This window comes from Aythya fuligula, chromosome 6 (genome assembly GCF_009819795.1).
Source record: "Aythya fuligula isolate bAytFul2 chromosome 6, bAytFul2.pri, whole genome shotgun sequence".
NCBI classification, from domain to species: domain Eukaryota; kingdom Metazoa; phylum Chordata; class Aves; order Anseriformes; family Anatidae; genus Aythya; species Aythya fuligula.
Genome location: NC_045564.1, coordinates 18,868,018 through 18,893,507, shown reverse-complemented (window position 1 = coordinate 18,893,507; position 25,490 = coordinate 18,868,018). Strand labels below are relative to the sequence as shown.

Here is a 25,490-nt window from a genome sequence, read left to right as displayed (position 1 = left end):
CGCCCTTAGCGCCAGGGCTCGCTCCGGAGAGCGCCGGCTTGCTCTGGAGCACGTCCTGCCCCTGATTTGCTGAAACACGCGTGTGCCGGGACATGTGTGCGTGACGCGTGCCGCCGGACTCGGCAGAAATGCACCTTTGTTGTGGCGGGGGGGCTCTGTGGGTCTGCTCCGAGCGCTGAGCCTGCCGTGCGTTTCGGGGATGGGCTGGAAACGCACAGAAACGGGCTCCGTGTGGGACCGGAGGGCATCTGGGCTGGGAATTTCGAAGCCCGCTCTGCACGTTGGCTTGCATTTGACGCGAGCCACATAATCGCCCTGCTCAGCGGCCACCGATATAATTGCGATAGACTTCATGGTCTGTTAAATCCGTCATTCAGGCAAGGGGGGCAGCGCCTCGGCATTCAGCGAAGGGACGGGTTTGTTCTTCAGCCTGTCGAGGCATTTTCCCGGCGCGACGCTTAGCGCCTCGGCCCCGCAGCGGTCGGCTGCGCTCCCTGCTGCCCCTCCTGCCCCCCGGGAACCCTTCCTGCCCCCGGCAGCCCGTCCCGCCGCCTGCCCGGGACCTGCGCTGCCCGGCGGAGGCAGCAGCCTCCTGTCTGCCGGCATCCACAGGACTCCGGCGCGGTCCTCCAGGAGAGCAGGCTACTAAAAGCGCCTTTTCTTCCTTCCAGTAAATTCCTTGCTGCCCACCCGCGCTCGGAGGAATAGCGAAGGAAACCCGAGCTCCAGGGACCGGGGCTTTTCTGAAAGGATGGCTTCCTCCGCTCCCTCGTCCTCCAACGACGCTCCGGACCCCACCCCGACTAATTTACGACCCACAAGTAGGTTTTAATCTTTTCCTCGTTTAAAGCATTTTGGAGGCTTCCTCCACCTAGGCTCGGGAAGACCAGATTCGAAACGAAACGGTGAATCTGTGAAGCCCCGTTCTGCGCCGCTGAGCGAGGTGCGGAAAGTGCTCCACACAAAGAAAGCAGCCGCGGGTGGCAGCGGGAGGGGGCCGTGCGGGGAAGACGCCGGGAGGGAGAGCCCACCGCAGCAGCCAGCGCTGCCTTTCTCTTCCAGCCGCATTTGACGGATTTAGACAATAAACTGAATTGTCAAAAATAAAAAAATATAAAAAAAATCGGGATGTAAAGGGAGCGGGGAAAATGAATCAGATAAAGGGCGAAGTTACACCAATGGCTCGAAGCGGGCTCTTCCCCCTCCCTTACGTTTTATAAATGCTAATGCTACAGCTTCCTTTCAGCCCACGCTGAAGCCTGTAATCAAGCGAAATTTGGATGCTAATTGTAGCTTTTCAAAGCCTTGTGTTCCTAATTGCTCTGAATTCGCCTTGAGTTATTGAGGTGTGAGTGGGAAGCAGAGGCTGCTGCAGGTGGATAGAGAATCAGTTTACAGCCCTGCCGGGCAATTCCGGCTGTCGCCTACCAAAAATAAAAAAATAAATGGGGAGGCTCCGTGCTATAAAGCACGCGAGACAAAGCGGGGGCAACAGTAAGAGACGAAAGGTTGTCAGGCAAGGCGGGGAATAGCTTTTAGCCCGAAAGGGCTGCCAGGCACAACTCCGCTGCCATCACCCTGCGGCCGGGGGAGGGCTGGGCTTTCTCCCCGCCGGGGGGACGGGCACAGCGCCGGGCTGGGGGCTGAGCCGCCCCCTCACGGCCGAGGCTCCCCGGGCCCCCGGCCGCCGCCCCCCCGCCCAGGTGAGCCCAGCCCCAGCCCGTCGCCCTCTCTCCCCAGGACACATCGCTCCCCCCGGCGCCGCCACCGCCGCCGTGCCACCCGCGGGGAGGGGGCGGCCCCCCGGTGCCGTGCCCCCGAGGCTGGGGGGCCGGCAGCGTCTCCCATCACGGCTGCCCGCGGCCCGTCAGTCCGGCCGGGGCTCAGTGAGGCGCGTCCCATCATCCAGTCAAATACTATTTTTCACCCAATTAATTCCTGAACTCGGCTGTGACCCCATTTCACGCCACTTTATTTTAAGCCGCCGCTTCCCTGGAGCCCCGCCAGCGCGTTCCGGGACGCCCCGCTCCCGGCAGCGCTCCCCCGGCGCCCCGTCGGGCCGGGCCGGGCACAGGGCGCCCCCCGAGGGGGGGCGTGGGGGAAGCGCAGGGGTCGGGCTGCCCCGGGTGGTGCCGGCGGGGTCCCGGCCGGGGTCTCGCCGCCTCAGGGACCTCCTCTGCCCTCTCTTGCAGCCTACGACTCGTGGTGTGGCGTGGCGCACGGGTGCACCAGGAAGATCGGGCTGAAGATATGCGGTAAGTCCGCCCGACCTCCCGACCCCGACCCCGCCCCGGGTGGCGGCCTCGGGCTCCCCCTGCCGGGCACGGAGCCTCCCCTCCGCTCCGCTCCGCTCCCCTCCGCGCCCCGGTCCCGCCGCCCTCCCGTGCGTTTGCTTCGGCCCCGGCGTTTTCCGCCGCCCCTCCTGCAATTGCCGGGGGTGCGAAGGCGCGGGGGGAGCGCCGGGCGGCCGGCGGGGGGAACCCACGGGGGTTTGGCCGCCTCGCCGCCTGAAATTTTTCAGCCTTATCGGAGTAGAAAATACGGATCTCCTGGGGGAAAAAGATTAACGAGAGCCTTATTAAAGAGCAATTCGTCAGCTTGCTGCGCTGGTAAGATAGTGCTGGCAGCCAGTCAGCGCGCAGGCACATGAGATGCAGGAAGGGAAACAAATGCACAATCAGATCACAACGTTATAGCAAGAGATTCATTTGCAGATAACAAGCTGTCTTCCTTCTCCAGATTTCTCAGTAGCGCCTTCGTTTGCGTGGACAAACAGTCAAATTTTCATTTGCTGATGACGAGAATCGTTCAGCTTAGCCTGTGCCCCTTATGAATAGAAATTATTTCCGATTTCCCCCAGCTGCCTCTTTTGGGAGGGGGCGGGGGATAATTTCCTGGGAGAAATGGGCTTTTTTTCAAAGCCAAGACATGTCTGAGCCCCTTGCCCTACTCTTCCGAGTCGAAGCTAAACGTTTTGCTATGCGGAAGTTTGGACAGAAAACGAATCAGGGTGCAAGCGTTTAACCCAGTATCTATTAGAGATCTCGTTGGAACCCGCAGGCGGCATTAACGAGTAGTCGCTTAGTTCTATAAATAGCCTCTGATCCGCGTGTAATGGACCGTTTCCCTACCAGTCCCTTCAGTGGCTGGAGCGATGGGCTTTTTCATCATCATTTTAATTTAGCCCGGCAAGCAGAACTGATAAAGTAACGCACCGTTAGGCTCGTTCCATGTTGCTAGACTACCGGGGTTACAGGGGGACATCGCAGCTTCCCTCAATTTAGGCGTCAGATCAAACACACTGAAAATGAAATATCCCACCATTTTGGATTTGAGAGCGGCGAAAGAGAGTGTAGCAGTGCCTTTGTGAAGGGAAATCAAAGCAAGCAAGGATGATGTTTTGGTTTTGTTTTTATTTTGCTCGGTTTTAGCTTGCCTTTTCTGGCTTTTTTTTTTTTTTTTTTTTTTTTTTTTTTTTTTTTTTTTTCTGTTTGACACGGAAAACGTACCGTGGCTAATAACGGTGATTCGGAATCATCGAGTTCGATCACGACTGATATGAGCCCTCACACTGGGATCTAACACCTTCACGGAACAGAAAGGGAAGGCTGCCTTTGGTAAATATACGGAGTGAAGCATTGAGGATGCCAAATATCCTAATTACGCGTGCTAAACCAGCTAACGTTTGACTATTAGAGCTGATTATCGCCTTGTCCTTACCTTTCACAAGACATTATTCTGGACCCTAAGCATTGTGCTGCTACAAAGCTGTAGAAAACTAAGATTTGTTCTTTCTGTGTATCACACCGAAATCTATTCATTTTCAACGCGAACTTGAAATAAGGGTTCAGCTCAAAGAGAGCGCAGGTCTTGAACAATGGGTCTGTCCTTCCACCCGTTTCCTATATTGTATTTGACATTTTCAGTAATTACGCACCCGAGATTTATGTGTCATTTCTTTTCAAATCACTGACCGATTTAAGGACGAGCTCCGTTCCTTTCTGTTTGAAAGCCACCGCCTGAAAAGAGCCCTGCGGCTGCCACACCCCCAGCCCCGTCACCGCACGCATCAGCTTCGAAAAGATAACACGTTTTGAAGAGGTCTCGGAGTATCTCAGCGTGCAAAGCACGGGAAGATTGCCCCCCGTGCCCGGAGCTGCGGGCTGCACCTCTCTCTCCCACCCCGACTAACGCCGCCGCTGGCACCGATTCCGTTACCGCCTGCTGCCGTCGGTGGAGGCACTCGACGTGGCAGAACTGCTCCGGATAAGGCGAACGGCTGAGTTGTCGGCAGCCCGCCGCGGCTCCCCCGCAGGCAGGTGGGCTTTCAGCAGCAGCCCCGCGTGGTGGAGGCTCAGCCCGTAGTCACAGCCCGTGGGATCGCCGCCGAGTCCCTCGCACGCTGCCTCCTGCCCAGCCTCTCTGTGAAACCACGCAGGAATTGTAGGCACTACGGGGATCGAGGGGCTCCTTCGCCGGGTCAGTCCCTGCCTTCAAAAACTCGGTCCCTCTTGATGCTCGTCCATGCAAATACCTCCCAGCGGGGCACCTGCAGCATGCAGCTGGGGAGCGCTGCGCTCCCCCTTGCTGCGCGAGAGGCAAACCCTGCCGTACGGCGTGCGCTGCTGCCTGCTGGGTCTCTCCTACAGCGGTCTCTTTTTTGGTTTGTTCGTTTCTTTCCGCGCGGGGTACGGATGGCACCTCTTTCGGCACCTCCGCCCTCCGAGCGGCCCCTGCGGAGCTGCCCCTGCCGCCCGCCCCGACCCCTGCGGGGCCTGCCGAGCACCTCGCTCCCGTCGCTGCTCTGCCGCCGAACGTCGCCGCCAGGAGACCTGCGGAAAGAAGAGTGACCAAACTAAGCACAACGAAGCCGCGGGACCTGCGGTGCAGGCGGTCGCTCCGCAATTCAGTCCAGTCCAGATCGCACCTAATCCGGTGTCAGCTGCGCCGCCCGATGAGCGGGCGAACACCACTTGCAGGTGCAGGAGCCCGCGGTCCGCTGCAGGGGCGGTTGAAAGCAGTAACAAAACTGCACACGAATAAAGCTCCTCGGTCGCGGACTCCTAATTTCTGCAAGAAAAGAGATTCTATGAAATAGCTTGTCTCACATAGCTCACGTCCCTCAAAGCATCGTAGAAGGAAGCTGATGAGCGGAGCATGAATATGAAGAGACAAAACGACAAAAGTGCGCCGGACACAGCCACGAGAGGGGGCTGCGCTCCGGGGCTCCCTTCTCGGGGGCTGCCCCGAGCCTGTCGGGCCGGCCCAGCGGCTCGGGGCGCTCCCTTGTCCCCGCACCGCGCTGCAGGGGCCCGGCCGGGCCGGGGGAGCCATCGGGGCTGCGAGGAGCCCGGGGCATGCGGCCGGCGAGGAGCGGCGTCGGGGGACGCGGAAGGGCGAAGTGCCAGCCCTGGCTGTCCTCGCTCCAACGTCTTCCTCTCTGGCGGGCGTCCCCAGCCGCGAAGAGACCTGGTTTCAGGCACTACTCGTTCGAAGCGAAACAGATCGAGCAAACCTCCGGGGAGCGCGGCGCCCCTCCGAGCGGTGCGGTGTCACCGCTTGCCCCCAACCTGGGCGCGCCCGGCGCAGCCGGGGAGGTCCCAAAGCCGCTGCCTTCGCTGCTGAGGGAGAGGCCGGCACGGTGCGCGTTTTAGCGGGCATGGATTTCGCGGGACAGATCCCGAGAAGCCGGTGGCACAGCTCCGCCCGGTTGCAGCCGGCCGGCCCTGCGTGGCTCTCGGGCCGGTGGCTCCGTCCCCGCTGTCACGCCGGCCGGTGGCGGCGGCCCCGGGCGCCCGAGCTGCGTGTCCGGAGAGAGCAGGGACCCCGGGGAGGATTGAGGTCGGTGTTGAAGCGCTTTCTCGGGCGGAAAATCCTCATGGTGTGGACACGTGCCGGTGAGGACATCATTCCCACTGGCACCGGGGAGGGGGCTTGGTGAGTGCTACCCGTGTCCCTAAGCCCTGGCGGGGAATGCTCCAGGACGGCTGCTCGCTCTCGTGTCTTTTGTGCGTGAGAGCACCGTGAGGAGAAGCAAAACTGGCCCTGATTTTAATCATACATCATTGCCCCTGTCTGCTGGGTCCATAAACTTCGCCTGCAGGCTGAAATAGCATTGACTCATCCTGAACTCTCTTCCAGTGGCTGGCTACTGAAGTGGAATCTGTCTGATCGACTTAATAAGAATGTACCACTGCACTAAATGACAAAAATTTGTTTTTTGCATGGCTGGGTTTTTGCAGTTGATGGCGTTTTGAGCTCTCCCTCCTGGAGGCAAATAAACCCCATAAATACTCTTATTCCTGACCTCATTAGTCAGATCCAGAGCGAACACAGCTTCGAACTGGTGTCTAGAGAGCTGCTTTAGATATTTCTAAACATGTTGGGAAGTGAGAAAACTCTGACCTGTGCACCTTGCAATAACAATGTAGGGTTCCTGCAAAGGACCAACAGTCTGGAAGACAAGGGCCGGATCGTGAGCTCCCTGAAGGAAAGGCGGTCCTCCAAGAGCCTGCTGGCATGTGAGAACAGCGAGAAGGAGTCCAGGTTCCGGCGCACCGAGACAGACTTCTCCAATTTGTATGCCAGAGGTAAACGCTCTTTGCAGCTTCTGTGTGCTCCAGCCCGGTCACGTCCCCTAGCAGTCTGCCCTTGCCTCCCCTGCAAGTGCAGCCGCCTTCAGACCGTGCTTTTGCTTGGCTGCTTTTGAGGGGAGCCGTGAGCGTGTTTGCTGAGGGCCGCACTGGCGATGTTTAAAAGTTTCCTGAAATGCACGTTTATATTCCTTGGGCTGATCCGCAGCTCAGCTCCAGCTGTTCCTCCGGGGTCACTCCAGAGCCAGCTCCCAGGAGGAGAGCAATTTCGTATTTTATTTCCTCCTCAATAGATCAGCAATGAAACGGTCTGTGATTTCTAGCTACGGGGAGGGTGGGGAAGAGAAATCAATCTTTTATTTTCTTTCTTTTTTTTTTTTTTTAATTTTTTTTCGGGGGAGGAAGCGGGCCAGGTGAAGGGCAGCTGCGGGGCTTTTGGCTCCCGGGGCTGCGCGCCCCGCCGTTCCCGCAGGTGACCGGGCTCGCCCTTCCCCACCTGGCGAGGGGCCCCGGGGCAGCGGCCGGTTTCGCCGTGCCCCGTCCCTCCCTTGGGAGGCTGAGTCCAGGTGCCGGGAGGGCTGCGGGCGGCCGGGGCTGCTTCATCTCTGCCTGTCGCTCCCAAAGCAGGCGCTGACGGCTGGTTTGCCCCGCAGATTTGCTGCCCGCCAAGAACGGCGAGGAGCAGACCATGCAGTTCCTGCTGGAGGTCGTGGACATCCTCCTCAACTACGTGAGGAAGACGTTTGACAGGTCCACCAAAGTGCTGGACTTCCACCACCCGCACCAGCTCCTGGAGGGCATGGAGGGCTTCAACCTGGAGCTCTCGGACAACCCCGAGTCCCTGGAGCAGATCCTGGTGGACTGCAGGGACACGCTCAAGTACGGGGTGAGGACAGGTAGGTTCTCGCACGGCTCCGGGGAGCCTCTGGGTGAGGAGAGCGGGCCCCGGGGGCTCGGCTCCAGCCGTGCGCCGCCCGGCCCCGGCGGCAGGGCTCGGTGCTGTTTGCAGAGCCCAGAAACAAGTTTTTAAGACGTAATCTTTTTCACTTGATGAAATGCGAGCTGTCTGTATCTCCGGGGAGCAATATCATTAGGTAAATGAGGGCATAAATGACGCCGAATTTGCAGTTTTTCTTCTTTATGTTCGCCAGACGTTTAATGAAAAAGAGACTGAAATCCTAGGAATCATCAATAAAGGAACCCTGTGGATTTCAGCCCATTACCCCGGGGCCCCGCCTATCCAGGCTCTTCCCAAGCAGCCGCCGATGGCCGCCTACAGCCGCGTCCCCTCAGGGCCGGGGCCGCTTCATGTCGGGCTCAGTGAGGGGCTTCGGCGGCAACAGCCCCGTGTGGGGCCGCCATGGCGGGAGGGCTGCCAGAGGGAGCTCGTTGCGGGGTGTGCGGGGGGGCCGATATAATCGACGGCGCCTGGCCGCGTTTGGGCTCCGCGCCCGTAGCGAAGGGACGCCTGTTTGCAGGCTGAGGCCAGCCGGGCGAAGCTCGCCCTGCCGGCAGCGGGGCCGCAGCCCGGCCCGCTCCGTGAGGGCGGTGAAATGGCGGATGAGCTGACGGGCCGGCAGGGCCCCAGCCGCAGCGAGGCCGTGGGCGAAGTCTGGGCCTCCTCGGCCCCCCGAGCCGAGGGGCGCTGCTGGGTTGGAAGGGGAGCTTTGGGGACAGCCGTGGGGTCGTGCTGAGCCGCTCTCAATTGTCTTTCAGGTCATCCGCGCTTTTTCAATCAGCTCTCCACAGGGCTGGACATCATTGGCTTGGCCGGGGAGTGGCTGACATCGACTGCTAACACAAACATGTAAGCGGTGTCTTGCCAGCTTCTGTGCCTCGTGCTGTGGTTAAAGGGGTTGTCATCTGTCACGATAGACATGCATTGTGATAGATCCGTAGTTATCAGCTTTAAATGCTGATTGGTGTATCTTCAATAAAAGTGTCACCCGTGACAGTAATACAGACCAAATAGTTACGTGAAGCTGAACAGTTTAATATTTCTGATAAATACAATGCAAATATCCGAGCACATGGTGAGTAAAATATGCTGATTCTAATATGCTATTAATATTCTGATTCTAATAGAAAGGATTTCTCTTCTCTTGGACTAGTCTTTATCTTTTCCATACATTTTTTTAAAGATTTGTCTATAGACTGAGTAATTCTGCATTTAGTAACAGTAGAATACAACATAAACAAAACTACTGCATTTTTTCCCGTTGGCTTCAGAGGTAAGACTTGGACCACCACCTTTTCCTGTGTATGTGCTGGTAAAGAAGTTACTTCTGTGTGGCTTCAAAAGGGTTAAAAATGTAATACTGGAAATTAGTTTAATGGTAATGAAGGAATTACCTACTCTAAGATTTGTTAAAGTAGTGTATAAAAAATAGTCAGAAAAAGTAAAAAATTACTTCTAGAACCTGTCAGTGAGAAAACTTCATTTTTTTTTTTACATCAGTAAATGATAGTAAAATGAAATGCTTCAGAAAAGTGAAAGATGTTATGCTGATTTTTTTGCAACTAAGTGTCATTTGTGAAGAAAACTTTTTCATGGTTTTTGTGTATTGATCTGCATATGTTCCAAAATGTGCTGGGACTCTAAATATTTGGCAGGTAACTGACTGCCTTCTGTTTTAGCCCTGTATTGGATGTGTTTTAACTGTAAAGCTACCTCTAGTCTGAGTAGTTTGTTGCTAATTGGCAGAACACAGGAAATGTATCTGCAGATCTGAAAATGAACAGTTTCTCCTGGTCCATCCATGAATAAATGGTTCATTAAGTATAGCTGATCGCTAGCAGCTCTGTGTAGATTAGGAGCTGTGCCTGTTTTGTGACATTAGCAGTAAAGAAAATTGCATAAGGTGCTCCAGCCAAAACCAACCCGCTCTTTACAATTATCATCTTTCCAATTAGTTTTGTTTGCTAAAAAATGCTGTAAGAGATTCAGATCTAAAAGCTGACTGGAAGAACAAACAAACAAACAAACAAAAAACCACAACAAACAGTAGCAGCATACATTTTAATGGTAAAACTAGTAGTGCAGGGTGCTTTTTTATTCCTTCCTAGGACCATAAATAAAAGCTAAAACAGTTCTGATTACATTTCTAAAATAAAATCTTGATTAAATGTTGGTCCTCTGTGACAAAAACATACTTTAAAGAGTGTCACTTTTTTGCAGGCTTCATTTCCGTTGACTGACTTAGTTATCCTAGCTTAGCTATCCTTTCATAATCAATGAAATTGCACAAATATAATAAGGCAAATCAGAATTCAACTCTGTGGCAGACTTTGATAATCTTATGAAATGTTACCATCATTATTAGAAACATCACACTTAGTTCTGTAAGAGTAACTCTTTTATGAAGTTGCTTTTGTCTTTCTTATTTTGGTTTTAAAGTTATATTTTTAAATAGCTAGTTCTGTAAAGCTAGTTTCTGATTCATTTGTACTTTAAACGTGAAGCTATCTTGAAAACACTTTTCTGCAAGTGTTAAAATTGAATCTGTTTGATGTTTATCAAATGCAAAATGGTATGTAGCTCTTTTTTCAGCAAACCAAGGTCAACATGATTTGCTTTAAAAGTAACACAGTAATTGCAAGTATAGTTGAAGCAAGATGTTTGTAAAATACAATTTAAAGAACTGACAAGGTTATTAACAATAGCCATACTTACTCTTCGAGCTCGGGGGAACATGCCACTTGTTCTGAGCGGTGTTCTGGCATGGAAGAGCAGGTTTTGACCTTTATCTGGAAACTGTTCTAACCTATTTCAGTTACACAACCATGTAACGTGACAGTAACACTGGATTGTGGTAGGGTATGTCTTCGATTTCCCATGTTTCTTTTCCCCCTATAAACACTATTTAAAATATACGCTTAGTGTACAGTTAGAAGAATACATATTTCCTTTCTCAAATGGATTTTGAGAAAACATCTGTATTTTCTAAAAAAAAAAAAATATATATTGTCATTAGGAAACGTTCCTTAAATGTCACTGTGAAGATGCTATATTAAATTAAACATAATAAACTTCCCACGTTGACTTGGAAATAATGTATCAACATGCTATTCATAGCTCCATCACTGAGCTTAAGGCTTTCTGGGTGGAATTTTCAGGAGCTGCTATTACTCACTTAGCTCTAGGGATCAGTAGTATGGGGAGCTCGCTCACCACACGGCAGCCAGCTGAGGTTAGAGAGCAATGATGCTGTCTGGAAGTTTGTTTTATGCCCGCTGTTAGCCAAGATGAGAGAACTATGTTGATAGTATTGGGTTTATGCATTTGTACATAAATATTCATATGCATATTTATGAAAAATTAACATATATAATCTAAAATGCTTTATATTTGTTCTCAGAATGCTTTTTTTTTTTTTTTAAATAAATATTGGCAAATGGGAACAGGGAAAGAACGCTTTGTCCTAATAAAAATGCTTCTGCCTTTAGTTGAGGGCAGAATTAAGCCAGTGCTACCCACTACCAAGATAAAACCATTATTTTATTCTTTTAGAGAAGACCTGAGATTCATGACTGTTTTAGTTAATTCATAGAAATACCTGTACAGGTTGGAACTGTATGGAAAAAAATCTAGTCAGGATTTTTTGTCAGGAGAATGGTTTTAAAGTAGGACAGTTCCTTATGGGCCAAACACATTTTCTACATTTTAGCAAAATTTTCAAAATCATTGAAGTTTAAAACAAGTTGGACTGACCTTGAGCAAGTTGTTATATTCGGAATCTTAGCCATCTTCTAATATAACTACTGTGGTCTTGTCATTTATAATCATCCACAGTTGTTTTTTTGACTTCTTTGTAAGCCTTTGGAGACTCAGAAAATAATTACATAATAAAATAAGTAAATTCTATTTTACTTGTTTTTCAGTAGAATTTAAAATTCCCATGTGATTTTTTTTTTTTTTTGAATACAAAAAAAAAAAAGCTTAATAGTGTATACTTTCTATACAAGCCATTGAGTCTTACAGGAAGTATGTAGGGATCAGTGTGCAAGATCTCAAAATAAAAATAAAAATGCATTTAAACTTCTGGAAAAAAAAATCATATTGACTTAAGTATGTCCTCTCTTAGGCTACACTGTTTTGTACACTGCTGAGTTCCTTTTGGCTTCTGTTGGACTTTCAGCCTAAATAAAGGTTGGAATATGTCTTAGACTTGCAGTATGTAAAAAAAGCACAAATCAAAATGAGCTGTCATGTTTTTGCTACTGAGGAGATTGCAGACACCAGCTAGTTTGTTAATTTTGTGTTTCTCTAATTATTGGAAGCACCCAAAATCCAGATCCATGTTCAGCTATTTCTGACAGTTCTGATGATGATCAAAGCAAAATAAGTAGTATTTTTGCTTCTCAAAATAGCAATGATAATAATAAGAAAAAAAATATGAAAGTTAATATTTTAAACTAAGCAGTGTAGATATAAGTAAAAGACAAGCTTTCAGGCATAGCCTGTCTCCTCAAGGTTTGCCATACCTATTATCAAAGTGTCATTTTAGTATTAAAGAAACAACGTACACATTCGTAAAATTGTACAAGTGGAAGGCATAAATGATCAGTCAGATCCAGTGTCAGGGTGTCATATTCTTGAAGATTCTGTTAAAAATCACAGATTAATTGTTTAGTTCCTTTCTGTTTCTGCCTTCACCTATCCCTCTCACCTCCACCCCCCCACCCCCTTTATTTATTTATTTATTTTTTGGTATACACAGCAAGCAGTTTATTTACAGCAGTAGCAATTTATCCAAAAAATGGTTGTATGGCTGTCACTTTCCATCCACAGAGCTATCTGTGACATCATGGCATACCAGACTATGCAATGTGTTTTGCCCTCATTAAATGGGTACAACAGTTGACTGCTGTCTTGTTTTTTTGTAATTGTTAATTAGAAAATCATCATTTATAATTACTCTTGACAGTTATTGATCACATGGTATTGTAGAAATAAGTTGTCCTTGGAGATCATCAACGGAATAAATCCACATAATTAATTGTATTTAGACTTTGAAGGCCTAGCTCAATACTTCTAATTATGGCTGTGGTTAGCTCAGTAAGTTCACAGTTTTCATAAGGAATTGGCACTTTGGGAGACAAATGTGTGACAGCACAGCAGTCCCTAGCACACTGATGATAAACATTAGGTCTCATGTTGGTTATAATAGAAAAGTTATTGATACTGCAGGTCTTTATTGACCAATATTTCACATTTTGTCTTCCTGAGGATTTGTGCTTGTGTAAAGTTTGCTATATCAGATGCTGCAGATTCCTTTTTTTTTTTTTATATGAATTGAGCATTTTCACATTTCTAGTTTTCAATTTAGACTGAGAATTGATTGTGTGTTTTGAAATCTATATTTATTTATTTATTTTATTTTGTTTGCTTTATCCATGTAGGTTCACATATGAAATTGCCCCTGTTTTTGTCCTCATGGAACAAATAACACTTCGGAAGATGAGAGAGATTATTGGATGGTCAAATAAAGATGGCGATGGAATATTCTCACCTGGTGGGTTTTTCTCGTGTTTTTGTTGGTTTACTAAAACTTAAAATATTCAAATAAACAGAAGCTGTGTCTGAATGTCCACGTTTTGCTTGAAATGTTTTCAAGACAAAATGACGGCAGAGTTTTAGAAGTATGAATTTCTCACCTGAAGTACATGCTTTGTTCAAACATCCCACAAAAAGAAGTTGAAAAAAAATATTTTTTATCTTTGGGCATGTCTGTCTATGATGGCTGACATTTTTAAAGCTTGATTATGAGCTCTGGCATGTAATTAGGCATTTAGACACCTTCTCTTGTGTGTCATTTCTGGAGGTAATGACCTGCAGAACCACAACTTCTCCTGACCAATTGTTCTTGAGAGCCTTAAGAAAAGGGACTGTTTGTCACTTTCTGGGCCATAATTTTCCCAGAAATCCAACTGGATTTTCAGAAGTATCATTCTGAAGACCAAGCCGAAGCGTCTTCCCATGAAAGCAGTATAAAAGCTGTTAGCAGTGTTAGAAAAGACTGGGAAACCATGTGGAAGCTGGGGCACCCAGCAGAACTCCAGATTTCTGGGTTTGTTGTTCAAGAGAAACCATCATGTTTCACAGGATGAAGGGCAAATTCCAGCTCCTTTTGGAATAGCCTACCTAAAATCCAGAAATGCACTCTTGCTTGGTCTCTAGTCCCACCTGCAAGAAAAATACAGATTTTGCCCAGTGTTCTAGTTGATGAAGAAGTACTATAGGAAGAAATTCCCCTAAACTTTATGGGTAAGATTCTTATTACTAAATCTTGTCTGCATTGTTCAACTGAGCTAGTTGTCCTGAGCTCCTTTTAGAAGAAAAGAAAGGGAAATAGATATTTTCTCTCAATTCACATTCTTTGAAAGTATCAAAATATTCTTTTAACTGACTATAAAGGAAACTTAGGATAACTACTTGAGCTGTAGAAAGCTACCTCTTAGCCATCTAGTTCTACATCTTCAATGAGACAGGATAAATCTATCCAGTATGTGAATTTTCTTCAGACCCAGAGAATTCAGTAACTTCCTGTTTTTCATGCTAACAAGAAGCTGTCATGCAAAAGCAGTGAAATGAAAACCGACCTTTTAGGAATGTGTTTCAAAATATTAGCAATTGAAAGAGATGATAGATTATCAGTATGGCTTTATAGAGCGTCTGTCCCTATGCTGTTTAGACATATGACCACATATTTCAGAGATTTGTTTTTTCATAGTTCACTGCCACTTTCACCGATAATCCAAGTGAGTCTTGTATGTCTTTGGTCTAATAAGATATTTTTTTTTCTCATCATCACTCTGAGTCTTCATTCATTTATTTGTTCATTCACAGGAGGAGCTATTTCCAACATGTACAGCATAATGGCTGCACGCTACAAATATTTCCCTGAAGTCAAAACCAAAGGCATGGCTGCAGTCCCTAAACTGGTTCTCTTTACCTCAGAACATGTGAGCTCAATACTCTGTTAACTAATTGATGTATATTGTGAAGACATTTCATTATTAAATGACTACTCCATTAAATGTGCATGGTTTCCTTCAGAGTCACTACTCAATAAAGAAAGCTGGAGCTGCACTTGGATTTGGAACAGACAACGTGATTTTGATAAAATGCAATGAAAGGTAGGATAGATGCTAATGTTTTGATATATTAAATATGTTCATCTGTTAAATTTCTTTTATTGTACTTAAGGACTGGTTCAATACAGTGTGTCAAGTTGCTAATGGCCTGTTGAGAAAATCCTATTAAATTATTTCAACTGTAGCTAGTATTTCTCTATGCACTCTTTAATTTTCTTTGTCTTTCTGTTTCTACAATAATTACAGAGGCAAAATAATACCAGCTGATTTGGAAGCAAAAATTTTGGAAGCGAAACAAAAGGTTTGCGTTTTAAAAAAACTAGTGCTTAAATATTTAGCTTAGTAAAATATATTACCTCTTCCTTTGAAGGCTGAGGGTTAACATTAAACAAACATATTATAATAATATAAATGCTATAATAACATTTTTTCAGCTGATTAATTATACACTTCTATATTGCTTAGGGAATTATCTTGCCATGGTTTCCATTTACTATTAAAAGTCTCTCTCTTTCTCTCTCTCTCTCTATCTCTCTCTCTATCTAACACACTTTTGACCCACATCTGTATTTTATGAATTTTTAAAATAATTTTCTGTTTGGAAATAGTATGAAAAAATACTAAAACACGAAACTAAAACTACTTTTATCCAAACCTTAAGGTTTAGTTAAAAACATCAAAAATTCTGTTGGATGTTAGTCCTAAAAATTCCTTTAGATTCCATGTGTGAAGCTGCAGGGTTAGTGACTATACCTAGCAAGTTTAATTTTTTGAAGCATTTATTATTATTTCTTAAATCAGAACAATGAAAAATCCATTAATTTTATATAAAACCACCAAAGTTAGAGGTATCAAGATTTTTCTTGATTTCTTATCTTCTTTATACTTGGAATTGTGGTTCACATTTATTTGACCTAACTCGAAATTGTCTCATTTTGATCTTATGGTTCTACATTTAATACTTTTGTTTCGGATGGCTTTGTTTTGCTCTATTCTGTTTGTCAGTAGATAAAGATTAAAGGAATAACTTCAAGCTTTCAAATCACAATTTACCACATTTAATTAATTTTCCTTTATATTTCTATAAAAGTCTAAGCTTTAGTTGACTATTGCTAGTGTGGTACTAGAACTTTTAAATCTCCTCACCAGAAAGAATTAGAGAAAATAATATTCTCTACCTTCTAACTAGTTAATTTTGTGGACTTACAGTGCAATAAAAACAGACAGTTCATTCCTACTTTGCAGTCAGTTTTTCAGTTTCTGTTGGTGCTTGTGTGTACTTTTCACTTGGGAAGAAAAACATTTTCAGACAGGAAAATGGGGTAGCAACATTTCTAAAATGGTTTTCATGGTTTTTGTTTGTTTTTGTTTATCTGAAAGAGGCTGGATTTTATAGTTAATACTGTTATTTTTATTGTAGGGATACATTCCTCTCTTTGTAAATGCAACCGCAGGCACAACAGTATATGGAGCCTTTGATCCAATACAGGAGATTGCAGATATATGTGAAAAATACAACCTCTGGCTCCATGTAGATGTAAGTAGCTTACTCACATGACGTTATTAAAGCAATATAGGATTTTAGTTTACACGTTTTGTCTTGATTTAAAATATTTAATATTAGAACCTGAGTAAATTAAAATATGTTAGGCTTTTCAAAACAACAAGTCTTCTCTTTTTATTCCTATCTCTTCCAGGCTGCTTGGGGAGGTGGACTCTTAATGTCCCGAAAGCATCGTCATAAATTGAATGGAATAGAAAGGTACTACACGCTCCGTATTAGTAATCCTGTTATTTAAGTAATTTTGTAAGGTATATGACACTTTACAAATTCATGAAAAGATTTAGACCTAGGAGTTCCATGTATAGGCTTTGGCATAGATGTTTCCACACCCAGTGTTGACAAGGCTGTAGTTTATAGAAGATGCCATATTCGTAGTACCATGGGTGTGTTTATTTCTAGACTTTCCCTGAAACTACTTTATCATAAAAGGCTGCCCATCTGAATAAAAATCAGAACAGTAATGAAGAACCAGAAACATAAGGTCTTTCCCATCACTGCAGGTATCAACTTCAAGGGAATCAAAAAAGGATTTGAAACAAACTCTACCTCTACTCAAACTCTTCCTTGAGCCAGCTGTGCTGCATGTGGGCACTGTATAAAGGTATAAAATAAGAGCAGTGAACAGAGTTCTTCATTAGATAGACTTTCCCAGTGGTGGTCATTTCATACTGTAAGTAAGAACAAGTACAGGATAAAAAACAATATATGGAAGGACTGGTAGGAAAAGTGCATGGACCTTTATGGCACAAAGTGGGATGTTGTAAGAGAACTCCAAAACAGCAGAACAGTATAAGCCTCTGCCCAGTCCAGTTTGCCACTCACTCATGTTATGTCAACATGTCTAATATGAGGTTAGTATTATAAAACAATTTCCTTAAGCTACACTGGTTTAGTCAAAGTAGTTTGGCACACCTCTTCTGCTGTGAGGTAAACCCAAAGGTGCTAACTCGGGTGGTAAGCTTAGTTAATTAGCAAATATTGAAAACAACAGGCCACGAAGCATGATATTATTTCTTTTCTAACAGCTTGTACTATCTTCAAACGTGCGATGGGGCTCACATGTACCATGTAATTGACTGTCACAGGCCCCAGCTGAGGTCTGTTGCTCACACTCAGGCAGACTTGGACTGCCCAGAGACATGGACATAGGAGGACTGGCATGCTGCCATGGGTACATAGCTTGGATTGCTTGCAGGAGGATAGCCTCTGGCTGTCTGACTGTGCAGAATAGAGAATGATGTTTTCATGTTAAAATAAACCAAATGCTTCTTTGGAATGCTACTTGAAATTGCCTTTGTTTGGAACCCTGAAAATTAAATGAATGTGCAAAACTGAAACCATAGCACTCTCAGAAGGAAACAAGCTGTTATATAAAGTTCCTGTTTCTTGACTACTCCATCTGAACTATTATTGAAGTTTTTAAAAAGATACTTGACTCCCAGAGTGCAATCTCTAAAGTGACACCAGCTGAGCTACTTAACCTGCTGGCTGCACTACCTAAGACTTAGAGGGAGGGTGAGCTGCCTAGGTGCAGCCCAGGCTGCCCTGTTGTTTTGGCCAATATGTGCTACTATCTAACCAAGCGCAGATGAAAATTGGAATTGTATCTGGGGTATTTGTGGAATCAGTCACCCTCAGACTTGGGTGAAGAAGTTGCGTTGAAGAGGAACTGTGGAACAGAGGAACCGTGGTTGTGTCTGTGTCTTCTGAGAGACAGGGGTGGAAGGAGGAAATCCCTTTGAACTTTCTTTAAACCAGATTGTGTTAACATCTGTATAGTCTGTGAAATGTCATTATATGGTTTCTTCTACTGGAACATGCAGTGAATCAAGAGGACGTTTGGTAATTAATAACTTGGGGTGAAGAGGTCAGTGGACATAGAATGGTGGTACATTTATTTTAGCATCATCATTAAACTGTCTAGGATGATATATTAAAATACAGAAAATCTTATCTGTTTGACAAGTAAATTAGGTGATCTTATGCATCCACTTGTGCTTACACATAAGGAGTTTTAACCTTTACGTGCAGAATGATAAGACTGTAAAGTTTTATAGCCTTTTAACAGTCCATAGACTTGACAAGATAGTATAGAAAAGGCCTCTTATGGCTCTACCTGGAGCAGCAGATAAGCATTAGAAGTGTATTTTGCTTTGCTTTATACTTTTCCAGCAGCTGTTTGGCAAAGAACTGAATTTTTTCAGTGCTTCATATTATTTTCCTTAATTCTTTGCCCCATCTGCTTGTTAGTACCTTGAATCAATAATAACCTGTCAGACTGTTTCTGGTAGGTTTGTTAGTGCTATTTCTAGAATTGGACACATCTGGGGATGAAGTTAGTATTTCAGCTACTCAGCATAGTCTGACATTAATTATCTGGTATTAATACTAATAGAAACTAAGCAGAAGTCTGATATTAAAGAGTTAATGCACATAAAATTCCTTTCCTGGATGATACAGCTGGGAAAGGAGACATCTGAGATAGTGTGATCTCCATAGTGAAATAAGCTGGTCAAAATCTCCATGCATTTCCAGCTACAAGCAGAAAACTAAAGAGACCACTCCAGGTTGAATTTTTGTTTTCCATACCTAGCTGAATGTATTTTTGTTTGTTTGTTTGCTTGTTTTGTTTGTAGAGCCAATTCAGTCACTTGGAATCCACACAAGATGATGGGAGTATTGTTGCAATGTTCCGCCATTCTGGTCCGGGAGAAGGTCTGTTTTATATTTAGTGATTATGCAGTTAAAAAAAAATGTAACTATCAAACCCTGATTTTCAAAAGAATATGGCAAAATCCATTTCATTTCAAAACTTCTTTTGGAAGGAATAATCATGTGGATTTATATTGTGTTTAGGAAATTTTTGTTTGTTCATTTTTCTTTTTGTCAAAGCTGTTGACAGTATGGGTCAGATACTCAGCTGCTGGATCTTTGCATATTTTAAGAACAACACTATAGCCATGCCAGTCTATTTCATCTGAGAATCTGTCCCTTTGTTCCCATGATATACTGAACATACAGCCTTGGTGTTAGTAATTGGTCACTGTCTAAACTGCTTACTTGAAAAGCAAGTATTTTACCTTCTGTGGTAATTTAAAAGTTTCTCAATTATGTTAAAAGCAAGCCACACTGCTTTATTAATTTTTAAAAACACATAATCTATATGTGTAAATACATACTATGTATTTTTAGGGCTTCCTTCTAGATTCTCTGTTGCCATCAATGCAAGACTGGTGTCTTATTTCTTTTAAGTTCTAAGTATTTTCTTTAGGTAATCAAAAAAAAGTCATGCCGTCTGTGGATAGGACTACTATTTTTTTTTCCTATTTTCTAACATGTCATTTGCTACTAGAAGATGTTTGTTGAGGAAGTGGTAGCAGTCTGTAGAGCAGAGGTGTAGATGTTGTAGGGTTCAGTTCTAGATCAGCCATTTGTTTTCCAGTTGACCCATCTCTAAACTGAACGTTTCCCATGAAGTGTTATACTCACCTTTATAAGGCATTTTGAGCTCTATTGGAGGGAAGCACTAGCCATTATTTAGTGGCATGCATGCTTATCATGCAAACTGTTGCAGGATTTTGGCAAAATTATTCTCTGTGGGGGAATTTTGATGGGTGTATTTGTGTTCATCAGCTAGAGCTGTGGTCTTTGACATTTTTAAAAGGACCACTAATATATTTTATAGAAGACGCAGACCGCTTTAGAAATGTTGCATATATAAACTCTGTGTAACATACAGGAATTTTCTCCTTTGTGTTTCTTTCAGAGATCCTTTTGTAGCCTGTAGATCTCCATTGGTCTGTAGACAATCATTTTAAAGGCTGCAATGCACTCCTTCCCATTGTTTGCTTATTTTAAAACGTTTCTAAGCAAAAAAATATCCAGTTTAGATTATCTGTGTTTATAGTTATCACTAATGCTAAGTATCATTAAGCTGGAAAATATATGAAGTTGGAGCCATAGATTTTTTTTTCTACAGTTTCTGTAGCTATATGCAGCACTGAGAAACCACAACTTTATTCTAGTGTATTAAGTTAATACATCAAATGTTTAAGTCTTAAAAACACAGCTTTACAATGTGAAGTGTACCAAATTAGTATTGGAAATTAAGAATCCAAATGCAGCTGAGGACGTTTTTTCAGTTGTGGATGTCTGGGTGTGTAAAACCGTATGACTTCTCAGGAACTGCTAAGGAAACCACCCTAGGTTATAAAATTGCATCTGTGGCTCATGTTCATAAAAGAAGGTCAGTATTTCATTATTTGGTTGTTTAAAGAACAATTCTTCTGTACATATTCGATATACAGTATATGTATTATTAATACATACAGATTCACACTTATGACATGTTTCATATATGTCCATGCCTTTCATTACAGGGTATACTTCAAGGCTGCAATCAAATGTGCGCAGGATATCTCTTCCAGCAAGATAAACAGTATGATGTATCCTATGACACTGGAGATAAGGCAATACAGTGTGGTCGACATGTGGACATTTTCAAATTCTGGTTGATGTGGAAAGCAAAGGTAAATAATAAAATCAGAGTTCAAATATCAGTAATTATTTATTTAATTTATAAGATTCATGTAATGGAAGGCTTTTTTAACACTTACATAATCACAGTTTCTAAACATATAGGTATATCTGAGAATTAAGTTAAAAAAAAGAACCATTCAACTTGTAGGACATTAGCCATCAATAGTTTGGATGGAAATAATAGGAAAGTTTTAAGTCACTTGCTCAGTGTAGTTCAGAAATAGTCTAGTTCAGAACTAGTAGTGTAGTTCAGTGTAGTTCAGAAATAGTAAGATAATTTTGATTTTCTTTTACTTATTCATTCATATAAAGGAGTATACTTATAAGAAAAAAGGTTTTTTGTTTAGTTTGTTTTTTTTTTTTTCATATTTTATTTGTTATCAATGCTCATCTACTTTTTCTGGGATTATGATCTTTCAAAAAATCCAATACTACAGAAGACCGGTAGGTAGACAGTGACTTTAAGCAAACAGGCTTTCGTTTTCTGACTTTTTAAAACGAAAAGTTCTAGCAAACTGTTTAGATAAATAAATTACTTCCCAGATCTTACCCTTTCAGTTGTGTTTCTGTTCCATGTTCATGGTCTTCAAGAAGAACTGGGATGCCAAGACACAGTATTTTTATATTTGAAAACTGAAAAAAATACTCTATTAAAAATACCAGAAGTCTTTGTTTTTATCATCATAAATATTCTTAAAAACAGAACAAAAGGAAATAGTGATTACAATTATGATATATTTAACTGCTTCTGTAGTGATTGATTAACTTTACTTTTAAATTACAACAGATAATTCTGCTAAATGATTTGTCCGAAGCCATTTAAGATTGAAGCCTGTCTGCAAAGTTGATTACATCAGGGAATGAAATATTACTATATAATTAATACTTTGTTTTTATAAAGGGTACAGTAGGATTTGAAAATCAGATCAACAAATGCCTGGAACTGGCAGAATATCTCTATACTAAAATCAAAAACAGAGAAGAATTTGAAATGGTTTTTGAAGGAGAGGTAAGTTTTCTTTCATTTAACCTATGTGTAGGAGCTAAATCCATATGGAATTCTGAAAACAGTCTTCACACCTCTCATAGTTCAACCCAGTTACACAGAACTGCTCTTATTTTCCGAAGAATTACATGACTATTGACATCTGGGGAGATTTTTTGGCCAATTACGTGTGGGTTTATATCACAGATGTCAGCTTTACCTCCTCTCTCTCTCCTCTCCAGAGGTCTTTTGAGTTTAGGGCATGAAGACTACCTTAAAGCAATCTATTAATTCTGAGATTCCAGGTGCTGCCATGTACATAACTGCAAATCTGTTTTTGCTGTGTTCTGTGGAAACTCCCAGTACTGTATAAACTCCTGCTTCATAGAATAGCATATCTGTTATCTCTTCATTTACTACAAAAAGGAAAATGGGGTTGACCTTGTAGGGAATTTGAAAAGCAGTTCCCCTTAAAACTGCATGAAGGTAGAAGACATTGACACTTAGCACCCTAAAATGTTGCAAATGGGATGATGTATAGGGATCTAAGATAGTAGATGCAAAAAGCAGTACTGTATTTATTTATTTTTTGGCATCCAAGTCTATGCTATAATATGCTAGCCCATAGAATGTCTGATTGATCTGTATTATTGTGTTTATCGATGTACGTGTTTGGTTATTCTTTTTGCAGCCAGAGCATACAAACGTATGTTTTTGGTATATTCCACCAAGTCTCAGGGGCATGCCAGACTGCGATGAGAGACGAGAAAAGTTACACAGGGTGAGACTTACGTTAAATGCAAAAATATACTCTGCTATTTCAACCCGAAGTATTGTGTTAATTCAAAACAATACGTCCATGTCTTGACATGTGTTCTAGATTCTGGGACATCAGTTTTCCAACTGCTTGTTATGACCTTGATATTTATTCACCTTTGTCTCCTGTTGGGGCTGGTCACATTTTCCCTATAGAACAACTCGGTTATTCATTGTTTTTTATTACTTCTGTGGTCCCAAAAGCATATAACAGTTTTTAAAAAGTAGCTAGGCACAAAAAAGGTCCCCATCCTGTTTGAACACCATATCAGCAAGAGAAAAGAAAGGGTAATTATTTGAAAGGGACAGGTAAAGGACATGAAAATCTGTGAGCTTTTTGTCAAGTTTTTATTTTGATTTTAAATGTTCTTGATTAGTAATGGGTGATTTTGTAATATTTAACTAATTACTGCATTTCAGTGAAAATGAATACCTTCTGAAAGACTTTGGGATTTTTTTTTTAAGAAATGACAAAGGGCAATGAGGGCATAGTACAAGCACCAGAAGAATTTCTCTGTTATATAGGACTTGAGGGAAGTGAAAGACATTAATTTTGTAAAAACATTTTTGACAGATAGAAGTGGAATGAAATAAATTAAGCAGACAAAAGAATGATTTTATAGTTGTAAAAATGAATTGCATTTTTTTTATGTGTGGAAAGGAAGAATGGGCCAAATTGGGAGGTTTTGTAGATACTGTTTTGTCTGCAACACACTGAGAAAGAGAATGGGAGAGAACAAAAATTCCTGGATCAACCCACTGATATGTTAAGTAAAGAAATTGCCAAAAGTGAGAGAAAAAAGGAAGATAGGTGAGATTGGGAATAAAGATGAAATGTTTGACTTGACCATGTTAAAGAACGTTATAAAGCATCCTACAAAACAGTTAAGAACCAGAAATCGGACCTTGGCTGGCAGACAGTAGAGCAGGAGACAGAACTGAACAGCAAAACTGCCCTACTCAATCCCAAATATTAAGATGGTTGGAACAGTATTCCTTATAAATTAAAGCGAGGAAGTCAGACTGAGGTAAATGTGCAGTATTGCAAGAATACTGGAAGATTTCCATGGCTTATGCTAGCAGAAAATATTCTTTATGACAGAGATCTTGTTGAAAAATTTCCACCATCTCCCTTATTGCCCTGCTAGCAAATTGGCCCTGAGAACAAATATATTTTCATGGAAAGTATCCAGGACCCTCAAAAAGTTGGTTCCAGAGTACCGGAGGTTTTTTGTTTGTTTGTTTGTTTGTTGGGGGGAGGGGGTGTGATAAAATTCTTTATGACAAAATCATCCATACCTCTTTTTTTTTTCCAAACACCGTAGCAGAACTGTGCACTTCCAGTACCTGTCATTTGAATATTCGTTGTTTGGGCTATAAGAATAGAAATTAATTAATCAGCATATAGAAATGATATGTACGCTAGATATATAAAAATATTACAGACTGAATACACTAGGATGCTAGTGTCTGTCTCATAATCAAAAGATTCCTTAAAAGGTGGATGTTATTGTTGTTGATTTTCCTTTACGTATCCAATCCTAAACACGCATGTGGTTTTTCAAGCTTTTGCTCTTGTATTGCCTTTTTGATCTGCCCATTTAATTTTTTTGTTTTGTTTTGTTTTCCCTGAATTAAGAAAGGTTGTGATATACAAAGAAAAGACATTAAAAAAAAATTGAAACTCTCTCTCTCTCATTTTAATTTCTAAAGGTGGCACCAAAAATCAAAGCACTGATGATGGAGTCAGGTACTACCATGGTTGGATATCAGCCACAGGGTGATAAAGTCAACTTCTTCCGAATGGTCATCTCAAATCCAGCAGCAACGAAGTCTGACATAGACTTCCTCATTGAGGAAATAGAGAGACTGGGGCAGGAGCTGTAGTGCAATGGTTCAGTTATTTATTTCTCTAATTCACTGTTTTCCAGTACTGGCTATTTTTTTAACCCAGTCCTGCAGAACACGTTTTAAGGAAATTCCCTTTCTGTAAGCTCCAATCTCCTAAGACATCATTAAACAGCAACAACAAGGTATAGGCTACTAAAACATACATGTATTGGTAGATCATTTTACTGAGGGAAAATGTATTATCTTGAAGTTGAAGTACTGTTGACTCTTACATTGGTCTTGTTTATTGTTGTCAGCAGGAAATTAGTAAGTACTAAAATAGAAAATTAAGAACTCTGCACAGTACATATGTACAGTATAAATATATATATAATTATATATATACATATATATACATATATATATATATATATAAAGTGGTTATAAAGTTAGACCTAAGCCACAGCATGTTTTCCACTTTAAGAGAAGTAAGTTTTCCTTCAACATCTAATGACGTGGATAATGTGCTACGGATTTTTTGCCAGGTAAAAATAGACATATAGAAACATTTCTAAAATGTAGATTCGTAGGAGCTAAAGAAAATGTATAACAGTATTAAATCTTATTGTTGGTGCTTCTCTTACATACAAAACAGCAATCTCCAACAGCACCTTTGAGTAAAATAGTTGTATTTCCCCTTTAGTGTCACATCAGGGGATAATCGTAGCAGAGTCATTGTAACAGGTATATTATTGCTGTATTTTTAGAGGTTAATTTGTGTAGATTGTGTATATTATTGTTAATTGACTTTGTGTAAAAGGATTTAAATGTAATAGTTTTACAGCAAGATAACTGTTGAATTGTAGGTATATGAAATATTTGCTTATTTATATGCAGAGATTTACCATGCTAAAGAGTTGTCTTGTATTTTCTTCCATTTGTAATGTATCCTATTTATATATTATTGAAGTTCTAAATAATGTTTATGGTATTTTAGTGTATTTGTGAGCCAAAGAAAAAATACAAAAATATTAGTTGACACTTTCATTTAAATCGTAGTGCCCTT

At 42.7% G+C, this 25,490-nt stretch overlaps 1 protein-coding gene across 1 annotated transcript; it reads left to right on the top strand.

Moving 5' to 3' along the window:
- Positions 1-751: 751 nt before the first annotated feature.
- GAD1 (glutamate decarboxylase 1) lies at positions 752-25,283 on the top strand. Its single transcript, XM_032190307.1, has 16 exons — positions 752-821; positions 2,193-2,255; positions 6,432-6,590; positions 7,247-7,489; positions 8,310-8,400; positions 12,996-13,108; positions 14,443-14,558; positions 14,653-14,732; positions 14,937-14,991; positions 16,111-16,227; positions 16,388-16,452; positions 18,891-18,969; positions 20,634-20,783; positions 21,695-21,802; positions 22,470-22,559; positions 24,308-25,283. The coding sequence occupies exons 1-16, from the start codon at positions 752-754 to the stop codon at positions 24,479-24,481; spliced, it is 1,773 nt and encodes a 590-aa protein (XP_032046198.1). The 3' UTR covers positions 24,482-25,283.
- The last annotated feature ends 207 nt before the right edge of the window (positions 25,284-25,490 follow it).